This window comes from Colletes gigas, unplaced genomic scaffold, assembly GCF_013123115.1.
Source record: "Colletes gigas isolate AHSC1104 unplaced genomic scaffold, ASM1312311v1 Colletes_gigas_Sc00020, whole genome shotgun sequence".
Lineage (NCBI taxonomy): Eukaryota > Metazoa > Arthropoda > Insecta > Hymenoptera > Colletidae > Colletes > Colletes gigas.
In genome coordinates, this window is record NW_025106649.1 from 2,430,194 (window position 1) to 2,444,455 (window position 14,262).

General features: G+C 34.6%; 1 protein-coding gene across 1 annotated transcript in view; it reads left to right on the forward strand.

Annotated features, from left to right (window-relative positions):
* The window catches only part of LOC122400865, a 52,704-nt gene extending 46,029 nt beyond the window's left edge, over nucleotides 1-6,675 (forward strand). Inside the window, exon 3 of the mRNA XM_043402589.1 lies at nucleotides 4,082-6,675. Within this exon, the coding sequence (XP_043258524.1) occupies nucleotides 4,082-4,205 (124 nt within the window). The 3' untranslated portion in view covers nucleotides 4,206-6,675. The remainder of the gene's footprint in view (nucleotides 1-4,081) is intronic.
* The last annotated feature ends 7,587 nt before the right edge of the window (nucleotides 6,676-14,262 follow it).

Consider the following 14,262-nt stretch of genomic DNA (forward strand, 5'->3'; position numbering starts at 1 on the left):
AGTAATGAACATATGTTCTAAAACTGATATAAAATGGGCTACCCAAAATTGACGTTCTAGATCAGAATACCACTTTAATATGTATCTCGTGTTATTGTCTGGAGTGTTCAAATTATCTGAAGTCAAAAGGTCACGAGGTATGAATAATTTTTTAACTCATCGCGTTGTTCTTAGAACTTGTGAGTGGGAAATAACCTGTACGTTTAATACATATGTATGTGTATTAATATTCTCGAATTCTGTACGTTATTGTACGTCGAATAGAAACTCTGATCGTTTCCGCACAGCGAAAGAATATTTATGTGTTCGATGTGAACGTGCCACTTGAAACGTCTTCGTACAATGGAATTAATTCTCATAAACGGGCAAAGTTTATATTTCAATACATTACAATACAATTACGATACAATAATCCAAAGAACTTCGACAAACTTTAAGAGTAGGACAAGTCGGAGGTTCAGACAATTTTTAAACATTGTAAGAAAGTAAATCACTTCGTTCGTACCACAGTAATAATAATAATAATAATACGTCTTTATTATACCAAACTTAAAAACATTAAGAGATTAGAATTGTGTAAAAGAAAAAATTATTAATGAAAGGTATACGTTTGGATACGAAGGTTAGGTACGGCTATGTTCTGTTGTTAACCTAACCTTGACTTATATTAGTTAAAGCTAATCGTTACTACGATTGCCATAATGAAATCATCTCTTAAATGCAGTATAGATTTTGTATAGACAAATTGAGTAAAAATGATCGATGGTATTAAAAGTTATCTTCCTTTATTAGTATTTTGCGATAAAATTTATAAAATATAGAAGTTTCAGAAGATAAAGAACAAAATGCGCTTTAGACACCAGAGTACTGACAACCTATGCTCTTTAACTTTGAATGCAGGAATTACGATGAACCTTTCCGACGCGCGAAGCCATATTATTATTCATCGATAACTCAAGCTTGTATTTTTATGATATTTAGTGCTCCTTTCATTTTAAACCTTCAATCACTGAGAAATACGAAGTATACGCAAATATGATAAATGCATTTCTTTCTTTTAAGTTCTGTTCATACTTTGACAAAGTAGAGTAGAGGTTAGTTTTAAATAAAATCCAATAAATCGAGATAAAATTTTAATTGAATAAATAAGATGTTTTTGCGAAAGATTTGATGGGTTTCATTTTAAATTTAATTTATACAATTAAATGTACATATGTATATAGATAAACGAAAGTGGACGAATTTTGTACTTTTACTAAATACTAACAAAAGAATACCTTGTTTAATTTTTTCTCATAGAATTCATCGTATATGCTAATAATTTAAAAAATCTAAACTATTTACTTCTTAATTTCATAACTCACTCTAGCTGCATGGTTCTTTATCCTGTCATTGGTTAACAATATCGAACGCTTACATAAAATCGATGTGTATGGTAGCATACATAATTGATAACGCTGTTCGAGAGCAGATGAAACATAGAAGGAAAATAAAGATTGGTTAGTAACCACAGACCATCCATGAATAATGTTCCAGATAATATTAACGACAAGAGACGACAATTTTGTAATGATAATTCTCTCGAATAACTTCGACATGACATTTAATAATGAAAGAGGTCTGTAGTTACTCGCCTTAGCCAATTTATCAGATTATAACTATCGGTGTTGCTGTACCTATCGACTATGCATTAGTATTATTAAAACACCTCGCGTATGAAAGTTAATATTTAAATGCAAATTTAATAAATTAGATAACTTTCTTACAGAACTCTTTCGTATTTAAAGTGTATCCAATTTATGCATGAGTTTATAATTTTATTTAACTTTGATTTAATTTATTCATTTAAAAATAAGGATCGTTGAACTTCTTGACTGCATTTTCTCTATAATATTTTGTACAGTTGTTTTCTTACTATTTTTATACGATCGCATGCTTGATATAATTCAATTAATTTGTTAATATTTCCGACATTCCAATTTACTTTGTTCGCGATTTTTGCACTGTTACAGTCAACTGACATTCAAACGAATTTATACGATTAACTGCGGCTGAAACCACCGGTCCGTGCAACCAAAAATAGCCGAATGTGCAATTTCTGGTTGAACGATTAAAAGTCGTTTCAACTTGATTGACATAGCGTTTACACGGGCACCTTTGATCGATTTCAGGACGATCGACTCGGTTGTTCGGACCAAAATTGTCTAATGTAAACGCAGCTCTACCGTTCCGAAAATATTCCACGACAAAGAAACATTTGCATTCTTTCAAGGGATGATTTCACCCCCCCAAACCGATATTCCTCACGAACGAATGATTTTGTGTTCCAAATTTTTTTTTTATTATTATACCACTTTACAATCAATTTCATTGGGGAATTTTTAGTAAATATATTGACTAAGACAATGCCATGAATAGTATACTGGTGAATACATAGGTTGAGATCGTATTACAAAAAGAACACAATTTTTAAAATTTTCCGAATTTTCAAGTATATTCAAGTATGTTCAGCCGCCCCAGGGAAAAATTTGAATGGGAGATTCTAAAGGCCAAAATAAGACGAAAATCAAGAATACCAATTTATTGATGGAGACTTCGTTAAAAAGTTGTTAACATTTAAAGTTCCGCCCGTAATGAATTTTTTTCTCGAAAATGCACAGGATTTCGGGGGTATGTGCATTCACCAAAAATGATTGTAATTGACCCCCGCAACCGAAAATAATTTTTACAGAAAGATTTGAAATTTTTTTTTCTCGTCGTAAAATTTCACACCTTCTCGAATTTTTTTCTAGAAAGTGCGTAGGATTTCGGAGGTATGTGACATGACCAAAAATGATTATAATTGACCCCCGCAACCGAAAATAATTTTTCCAGAATGATTTGAAATTTCTTTTTTTCGTCGTAAAATTTCACACCTTCTCCAATTTTTTTCTAGAAAGTGGGTAGGATTTCGGGGGTATGTCTATTCACCAGAAATAATTGTAATTGAACTCCGCAACCGAAAATAATTTTTCCAAAATGATTTGAAATTGTTGAATTTAATTGTTAATAGCTTTTTAACGAAGCCTCCATCAACAAATTGGTATTCTTGATTTTCGTCTTATTTTGGCCTCTAGAATTTCCCATTAAAATTTTTCACAGGGCTGGCCGAACATCCTGTATACATAATGTATACATATTTACACACTCTGGATATGCATATAAATTGCTTCTATAAGTTAAATTATTATTTAAAAAAATAAATCCTGCGAAGGTGATCTGAAGGTCACATTTCTTTTTTTGTTGACTATAATATTACACTACTAAGAATACCTTAAAAAATCATCGATGACCTTGAAATCTCGGATAGTATAACCTAGAAAGGAAAATCACCTTTCGTTTGCATTTGTTTTGTTTGTTATATCATTCTTGTATCTTTATTATAGAAACTAGTCGATTCGTTATTTAAAAAATAGATTTATGTGGTTATTCGGAATTTTTCGAAAATTTTTGTCTATTTAAATTACTTTGTGCGGATCGAAGTAGGCAATAATCAGTTGTAGCAGGGTCTAAAGAGAATGGTGGAAACGCAAGGAGCTTCCACTTGAACTCTTTTAGTTTCTGTTGTGTCTGCATCGAAGTGTGCGGTCTAGCGTTGCGATGAAAAACAACGCCCTTTCGGTTGGCTAAAATTGGACGTTTTTCTTTGACGGCTTGCTTTGGATGATCCAGTTGCCAACAATGCTTGCCCAAACAGATGATTTCGTTTCTTGGCAACGAGTCATAAAGTATGATCAAGTTCACGTGTACTTAGTTTCTGCAAAAATTTCATGAGAGAATTGCTCAGTGTTAAATTACAAAAGAATGGTACAAAATTTGTAAAAATATTGAGTATACGTCAAAGTTTGCCAGAAAAATTCAAGATGTCTTATGACCACCTCTAAAATGGACATGAGAATCTGTAATTAAAATTTCATAGATTCTTAACAACATTTGAATTCGTTTTATGTTGGAGGGGGAAGGGGAGGGGGGATTTGAACCTGGAGCAAAGATTCAGTCGTAGATGAAACGCTAATTCCGTCATTTTGTTGTTGGTTTACAGCCAGAAGAGGCAGCAACAGCAGTACAGCCACCAGCAACAGCAACAACATCAGCATCAACACCAGCATCAGCACCAGCACCAGCATCAACATGCCTCCTGGCATAGGACCACTTTGGCATCCTGACCACGGTGACCATGACCCTGACCACAAACCCAGTAGTTCTCCGAGGAGAAAGGATTCCCTTGCTGGCGAAGAAACGTATCGACGCGACTCCTTTTGCGGTTTCGTCTCGAAAAGATCTCTGGAAGACCCATCGAGACGATGGAAACACTGAAAGAGCCTTCGCACGACGGAGACACCGATGTTCCCCGACACATTCAGCCATCCACTCCGAGGCATTCGCCGTGATTCTGTTCGTCGAAGCTCTTCGCTTTGATCATCTTTGTTTCACGGATTTCCCCGTGCTCGCGAGAGAGATCCTCCCCCGTGCTCGTGATTTTCTTTGCTAGAGAGTTTCGATCGCCAGACCCGTTTGTCGGGACCTTTTTATCCGCGCGATCGTTTTCACAGACTTTCAGCAAGCATTGTAATTTCATTCGCGATCCCTTTTGTACCGAAAGAACGAACTTGCCGCTTAGCATATTTTCACGAGGCTCGTTGCCACTATGCGCCACCCTGGGGAAAACAACCTGGCCGCGCTAATTACGGATGCACGGTCATTGTTAGCGGAGGGGACGCAATAGTTGAAAATACGCTATCTTTAGAACAGAGTTATAGAGATAATGATACGCTGTTAAACGGATACGCTGAATGGAAATTAGGAATGTATTTTGCTGGGTAATCAGAAAAGTAAATTAAATATTAACACGTTGGGTGGCGCGCCAGTTTCCATGTTAAAGAGTGTCCTTGATTATCGTTTCAAATTCGATTTACTTATTGGTTTTGGTGTTGTAGGATCTGACTTGATCCGTAGGATCACCCAGATAAATTATTGTTTTACAGCATTTTCGAAGACTGTAACTTTATTTAATAGGGTTCGTTCGGTGGAAACGTTTTACCTGTGACCACTATGGCAGTCAACCTGTTAAGTTTGGGTTAGATTTAACACATTGGCGATCAAAATGTTCTTCAAACGTGCAATTTAAAATAACTTGCAGTAGCCAAATAAGTAAGTATCTATTGTATGACCATAAAATGGTACAAATTTTTGCGTCGACCATCGGTCTTTTCAGGGGGTCCTTTGTATCTGACTGGTGGAAGCATCCAGGGCAAAGTTGCAATAAAAAAAAAAGAAAAAACGCCGCAATGAAACGATAATTTTCATATCACGCCCTATTTGAACGTTTGGAAATTTAACTGTTCAATTTCCTCTGAAAAATTTACTTTCGAATTGTCGTACCGATTCTACCAGGTCAATCCGTAGGTTATTACAAATGTCTGTCGAAAGAAACAGAAACTAAATTTAGTTTAATCCAACCAGCGATGTATCTTTTTCAAGCTCTTATAATATCACTCTGGTTCTGATGCAACAAGTTTGAACTTTATTTTTGTTTCAAGCTTGTTATACCATTAAACACTTTTGTGGACTGCAAAACAGACAATAGTAGCTTGAATTAGTCTTACAAGCAAAAATAACGATCCAATTATACTATTTTTCAGTTCATTAATATGTAAATGCTTGAAAAGATTTATACAAGTATTCAACGCGCGTAAATTTCTTTAAAAATTGATACACAAAAAGGCCCTAAATTTACTCTTTGTAAACTAGACTGCTGCTTTAAGCGGGTGTTTCTATTCTCCCAACTAAACCTTCCTCTAACCGCTGTTTCACAGCTACACCGACTGGTGTATTTCTTGTGATCAATATCTTTTACCATAGAAAAGACTGCTGCAGCCGGTATAATGATATTGTTATTTCAATGTTTCCGAATAGTCATTATGTATAGAATTATTTATTATTTATCATTTTATATGAGATTTCGATACTAGACATGAAGTTTCTATCTCAAAGAAACAACAACGAGGGAATATTTTACATGTATAAAAGTTGAAATGTTGCTCTTCACTATAAACCAGCGTTAACCAACATAAGCTTAGAGTTAATTTAATATTATCTATGCACGCTCCATAGAAATGTAATATGAGGTATAGGTGCAATCGTGAAAACTGTAATATTTCTATTTCTATTTATTATTCCCAGGATTGGGATTCTCGAATCCTCGAAATCTAGAATTTTTATTTTCGATTTTTCGTTTACCCCTTCCTTGACCTCTTCTAGTTTTAATAGTATCTATAATCAGAATGTCACTATCAAATTTAACGGGATATCACAATCCTGAATATTATTTACGCCATTATATCTACTTCCAAACCTTTCAAAATCATTTCTGAGCAGTCCCTGTGCTAACACTTTTTGCAGGTTTTGCACGAAAATCAAGATTTTCTATAAAAAAAACTCTTATTCGTGTCTCTTGAGTTTTCAACGCTTGAAAATAAAAATATATGAAATCCGATAAGTAGCTAATTCAACAGACAAAAGCATTCAAGCGAAAGCAAATGTTAAACAAATACAGGGTGTTCGGCCACCCCTGGGAAAAATTTTAATGGGGGATTCTAAAGGCCAAAATAATGACGAAAATCAAGAATACCAATGTGTTGATAGAAGCTTCGTTAAAAAGTTATTAACAATTAATTCCAAAAATTTCAAATCGTTCTGGAAAAATTATTTTCGGTTGCGGGGGTCAATTACAATCATTTTTGGTCATTGCACATACCCACGAAATCCTACGCACTTTCGAGAAAAAAATTCTTTACCGAAAATCTAATTAGGCGCCTAAATATTTCGGCGAAAAAGAAAAATTTCAAATCGTTCTGGAAAAATTATTTTCAGATGCGGGGGTTAATTACAATCATTTTTGATGAATTAACATACCCCCGAAATCCCACCCAGTTTCTAAAAAAAAATTCGAGAACGTGTGAAATTTTACGACGAGAAAAAAAAGTTTCAAATCTTTCTGGAAAAATTATTTTCGGTTGCGGGAGTCAATTATAATCATTTTTTATCGTTGCACATACCCCCGAAATCCTACGTACTTTCAAAAAAAAAATTCTTTACCAAAAATCTAATTAGGTGCCTAAATTTTTCGGCGAAAAAGAAAAATTTCAAATCGTTCTGGAAAAATTATGTTCGATTGCGGGGATCAATTACAATCATTTTTGGTGAATAGACATACCCCCGAAATCCCACCCAGTTTCTAAAAAAAAATTCGAAAACGTGTGAAATTTTACGACGAGAAAAAAAAGTTTGAAATCTTTCTGGAAAAATTATTTTCGATTGCGGGAGTCAATTATAATCATTTTTTATCATTGCACATACCCCCGAAATCCTACGTACTTTCAAAAAAAAAATTCTTTACCAAAAATCTAATTAGGTGCCTAAATTTTTCGGCGAAAAAGAAAAATTTCAAATCGTTCTGGAAAAAGTATGTTCGGTTGCGGGGATCAATTACAATCATTTTTGGTGAATAGACATACCCCCGGAATTCTACGCATTTTCGAGAAAAAAATTCAATTTTGGTGGAACTTTAAACGTTAATAACTTTTTAACGAAGCCTCCATCAACAAATTGGTATTCTTGATTTTCGTCTTATTTTGGCCTCTAGAATCTCTCATTCAAATTTTTCCCAGGTGTGGCCGAACACCCTGTATAACATAAAAAGAAATGACTAATGAACTTATGGACTGATCTGGCATTGGATCGGCACGATGTTTCAATTTCCATAGCCCGTTGATATCCCGTGCTATTTCCATTGCGAAAAGGTAGAGAAAATGTCGCGACTTGGAAGAAATCGGATTTCGAGGCTCGATCTCTATTCTCGTAAAGTGGCAAGACGATGGCGTCTGACTCACTCGTTCCTTTAGAAGAAGTAGAACAATCCAGTGTAGCGAGTAGCAGATGGTATTTACCCGCAAAGAGATAGAATGTTAAGATTCTGGTAGAGATAGAGTGTGAATCAAGAGCGGAATGTAAATAAGACTCACGTGTTTATCCTGCTGTGTAAAGTGCAATGTATCATAAATGGATGTAATTTCATAGAATACCGATGCAACTGTACGATACGTACACGTTGGTAAACTGCATAATGGTGTGCGTTATCATTGAACACACTGTACGATCGTTACGTTTCAAGTGACCTCTGTTCGTTCACACGATCCTTTATTTAATATAACTTACACGTTACGCATAGAGTCGAAGAATGTTTACCCCGTAATTTTGGTTATTAAATGTGTAACTAGTTTTCTTAACGCCATTATCAATTATCTTCGCGTAATAATTTTTGTCTGCGAAGGTTGTATCATCGTTATGATCAGAATTAATCATTTTGTTCTTTTTTTTTTTTTGTTATTTTTCTCATCGATACCGAAGAGCAAAATTAATTTTATTGCGCGCGCAAGGAACGTTTCTAACGAATGGTTCTCGTTGATCGCTTAGAAATTTATTTAAACGTATTTCCGTTTGCCGTTCTTTCGTATTCTGCGAATCTTGTTTGAACGATTTAACTAAGTTTTAACATTATTGTTACTCGACCGTTGTTACAATCTGTTCGTATTATAAATGATTATTTTTGTCGAGCAAGCGTGGTAAACGATAAAGCACACGACACGTGTAAGCGACGAAACGTGCAATAACATTTAACTCAATAACGTGAACTCCTCTCACGGTCCGATCGGGACAGTCATCGATGCGATATGAACAAAATATTTCTGTCCTACGTCTAAGTCGAGTTTACATGCGAGAAGTGCAATTCTGTAATCGTACTGCTGTTTATGCGGATCAGCAAACATGTCGTTAAGTTCTAATTAATTATTCGCGCGTAAAAAGTGTTGCGAACGATCTTAGATTGCGAAGTACAGCGAGGCAAAGAATTATTTAAATTCGTAAGGCAATACATACATGAAAGCTATATCATTTTGAAACTGTCGTGCTTCGAAATCGATAGAACCGGAGCCTTCGTATCGTGGGTCACGAAGGACTTAATATAGCTACGGCTAATTAGGTCAAATCAATTTTTTATAGCCTGCATCCGTTGAGGTTTAAGTTGTATCGTGAGCCCATTTATTACACTATTCTTGATTATAATTTATTCAATCGCATATTAAAAGTTATCGAACAAGGACGTAACGATTACGTAGGTACATGCGCAATCTGTTAAGCATTAATTACAGATGGCATGAGAGGTAGAATCGTCGATTATAAAACAACTATAAAAAAAAAAGCTGAATCTACATCGTCTCGTTAATTAAATGAATTCAGTAGCGCGAAGGAAGCTCGTTAATAAATTGATAACAACAGTAACGTCACTTCTCACAAAATTATTGAATATATCGAAAAAATTATAAACGAATTACTCGAGTTATTTATTTATTTATTGATTTATTTTTATTCGTAGAATTAAATCTTACGGTTGACTATCAACTTGAAATAGTTTTGAATATTTAAACGAAAACGTGTAGTAAGGTCGATCGGTCCGTTTAAAGAATTGATCGAAGAACATATCATAAGCGCCATTTTGTAAATAATTATCGTTTAATGTCACCGTGCCAGTTCTATATCTGCTGCAAGTTATCCACCGATCACTATAAAATGTCTACGAACACGAACATTTTTACAGAAATAACAGATTCTTAATAAGGAAGAGTTATCTTTATTTATGTAAAATTAAAGGCAGGTTATATTCATAAGAGCCGAATATATTATTTTTCTGAAAGCGATAATTTATATACACGCGTTGTTCGTTTGTTCGACTTGTACTTGTAAACTCGACTCCGACAACCAAGATTAAGGTTAACCCTTTCGGTGCTGAATATACTTTTCACAAATGTGTGTTACGCGAGCGAAGTGTTTCGAAATCTGTGATGCACTCAGCGTCGAATACTGTTTTCTACATATAATAATGGTTTTCAATGGTTACTGTTACACTTTCGATGAAAACAGATATTAAAGCTTTCGTTAACCATTTGTTGCATGAAAGAATTAATGAATATTCAGTTAAAATAATATCTGTTTCAATGTCTCTTGCAATATAGAAAAAGAAATGGAAATAACAAGTAAGGTAACCTTGGATTTGAAAACAAACTATTTCACTCTAGAAATAGTTGTTTAGACTTAACCTCATAATAAACGGGACGCTAAAGATGCCTGTGAACAAATTGTTGAGCTACTAAAGGCGTCATAAACAGGTGTTTGGGAGCCTCCGATATACAAAACCATCTGTTTCTAAACTCGAGTGATCTTTCTGCAAGGCACCCATTCTGTTTAGTGTGTTCTAGTTATTCGAAGTTACCTCTGCTTCAGAGACGAGCGAAATTTTGTTCGAACAACAGATAACAAACGAAATCAAGTTGTAGGAATTTATTCGTGACGTATATTCGATCGAACGGTAGCATTTCTGTTTGTTCATTCTATAATTTAAATTCTAAATTGTATTTTATTTCTTTGTTCTACCCTTTTGGTTGAAAAGCACGCTACAAGCATCCTCCGAAAATCAATCGGACGGTTAAACACGCCCGTGGCGCTGACAGCGGGCAATTCTGAAACTCGCCTAAACGCGTTTATAGGATTCGAAGCACGTAGTCCATTGGACTTATAAAAGCGTTCACAGTGCCGAAAGGATTAAGATACTTTCTATGCCACGACCATGTATCGAAAGAAGAAAGGAAGTATGACTATGCGCGTCTAAAACGACGAAAATAGGTGCTATTCGATAGTTAAAGAGAAGGGAAAAAGTATTTCGGAGAACAAAAAGCACGAGACAAACGTATAGGTAGATTTTTTAGGTAGAGAAAATATTTTACATATTGTATACATAGGGCACGCAAGCGTACCGTATAATAAGGTACGCACGATTAAGTGTACCTATGACAATTAACATCCAAATAGCATTTCTCGGTAATTGCCACTCGTTTGCGAATAAAAGTTGTCTAATGATCGTGCAGTTTTCAGTTTATCGCTGAAAATGTACGTCGAGTAGTAATGATAATCACCTTGGAGTGAAATGTTGATAATTAAACATATATTTCGATAGAGTATAACACGGTTTTGAAAATTGCTCGAAGCTGTAATTTTGTATTACATTAACCTAGTTAAGATTGAATTTTAAATACTATTTCGCCACAGATAATTTAAATATCACAACCGAATATAAAAACAGAACAAGAATATATGTATTTGCTAAATCTTTTTGGAAGAACGTCAAGCACGGCTTGGTTAAATGAATTTTATTACACGTTGAAACGAATTCGGTGATTTGCTGGTATAAAGAATGCTAAAGTTATAATTATCGCGTCCCGCTTTCTTGCTACCGTAATATATTACGATGACGTTGATTATTTAACTTTGTCGCCGGATATTTATAATATAAATCGATTACGAAATCGCTTTCACTTTCCTCGTGCTCCACGAAGTACAAAAAACATTAATTATATTTAACACTTTGACTGTCACGTCACCCATGTATAAAGGTGACAGGATTTACCATTATTATACTAGAAAAATTAATTCTCAAGTTGAGACGTCGAGGATAGAACTTGGATAGAATTTGTAAATTTTTACAAGGCTAGGAAAATCATTACTGAAACAAATTTTAGGTTATGTAGCTTACAATGGTGTAAAATCAGAATGTTAATCTTGCAGAGGGGAAATAAACTTGGATAGAATTTGTAAATTTTTACAAGGCTAGGAAAATCATTACTGAAACAAATTTTAGGTTATGTAGCTTACAATCGTGTAAAATCAGAATTTTAGTCTTGCGGAAGGGAAATAAATTTGGATGGAATTTGTGAATTTTAACAAGGCTAAGAAAATCATTACTGAAACAAATTTTAGGTTATGTAAAATTTTAATCTTGCAGAATATTATATGTATAGTTTTCATATGGCAGTGAACGTGTTGAACGTGAATTTTCAAAGCAGCGTTATACCGATCGTCCAAATATTATAATAAATTACGTATCATCGGTAGCTTGATATTGAATTGTCGAAACGATTTAGAAGGAAATATATGATATTGGCGTGACATAAGAATTACGTACGAATTAATATTTATTAGCTGTTCCTTGCGTCAGATGTTATTACTTCATGCGGGCACGTTCGCTGTAAATTCGCAAATGCCGAGTTGACAAGCACCGAGAAAGTCGATCGTTATCAAAGAGAATTCGAATTACTCGGCTGCGACGAGAGTGACAGGTGACCTCCGACATTTATGTATACGAGACGAGGTTTCATAACGGAATTGTACACTATTAACGCGCGTATCCAAAATAGATGATGCATTCGATGTCCGAATATACGTTCCCGATTAGCAGTTAACAGGTTGCCGGTGTATCAGCGTTGTTCCCTAGCGAATCATACTTTCCATAATTCATGGATGAGGAAAATGCCCTGTGTCACGCAAAGCCAGACGAACGTGTTAAATAATTCAGTACGTTGCGAGCGTTACATTCTTAACGAATCCAGAAGGAATGTACTCGGTAAACTGCACAACTTCAATTACCACGACGTGTGAAAAATATTCATATTTTATCCCGAAAGTAATTTCTTTTCTTCAACGCTACGTACATTTGCTTTCGATGCCTAGAGAAAGATACTGGTACCTATTAATATTAAATATATTATTTATTAGAGAGAATATTCTGTTCCTAATATTTACTTGTTTGCTTTCGAAACGAAAAAAAAAAATTGCTTTGCAATATGACCTACCGAAAAACCATATTGTTTGATCCAAAGACACCATCTATCTTGAAAAAAAAAACTGAGCACTTCAGCCATAAGAATACTATGTAAAAGGCTCAGGGAATAATGTTTCTTACAACATGGACGAACCTTTCTCTTAAGTTCGAACAACTTCTTCGCAGATTTTTTTACTCGAACAATTATTCTTAAGAAGCATTTAGATAGAGACTGAGAAGAGACTGCTCGACATCGTGTTCACTGCGATCGTGGTTCACAATATTAATTATCATCACTATCCTCACTACCACGTGACACGTGGAATGTATAGATTTGTACTTGTTTGTTTATTTATTGTTAGGTAGCAAACATAAAAAAAAAAGAGAAGGAGAAACCACGAATGAAAGATTCGCGGTGCAGAGAGGAGCCAACTTTTAGATCAACCTTGACTGTTTAGCCTTTAGATTTTATTAGCTACATAAGAACGACTAAAACATTATTTTGTTGATATATATTGTACGACATTATTGATTATAAATCATAAATAATCTGTAAATATATGAGACCAACGCAACTTCGAATCTTTTTCCAAAATCCATCCACACGATCCTTATTAGTTGGTAGTTAAAAAAAAAAAATGTAATTATTTATTAACGGTCTCGTCATAATTACAAGTTATTATTATTTAAACACAGTAACGTTAACTTTCGTATATTTGTGGTTCATTCATTTATTAAAACAAAAAATATAAATTTCATAAATTCTTGCAAATTCCTCAAACACATGCAATGCAATATATTAAGTGGTTTTGCAATTTTTAATCCAATTGCATCAGAAACATATTTTACATTACTTGCTTTTCATCTGAAATGACCTGAGTAAAGTAAATTAAATAATTATACATGAATACAAATGAATGTACGAAAAAGGTCTGAAAGATTATAAAAAATATTCTTATTTTTTACACGTTGCCTGCTACTTCAAACTCACAACCCTGTTTCCATACATTCATTATAAACGAACGCTAATACTTATAAATCTTTAGATAATGTTAGTTATTAGGCATTCGTCGAGTTTGAAATTCCCGCCACAAGGAAAAGTTACCGCAAGATCGATCATTGGTCCCCACAAGTTGTTTTTAGTTTTAATATAAAACGAACGATTTATTTTTAAACGTGCTAGAAATATCTACTAGTGCAGGGATACGATTTAACAAAGCCATACGAATTTAACAGAAACAATGGAAAACAAAAAAATCTGAGTAACGAGTTTAGCGTTGCATTATCGGGCGGCCATTTTGTTGGAAACACGCGCGCGCGACTTGGCCACAAACAAAAAATAGTCCCAGCGCTAGTATGCCGTGAGGTTCGTAGAATTTTTCTTTCGTGATATCATTTTACGTCGGTTTTTGTGCACAGCTTGTGTCATAACCTTCGGTCAGGTTTCGCGAGGACTGATATCGTGCTGATAGTACGCAAAAGGCGTCGCTGTCAAAGAAACGTGCGAACGCGTT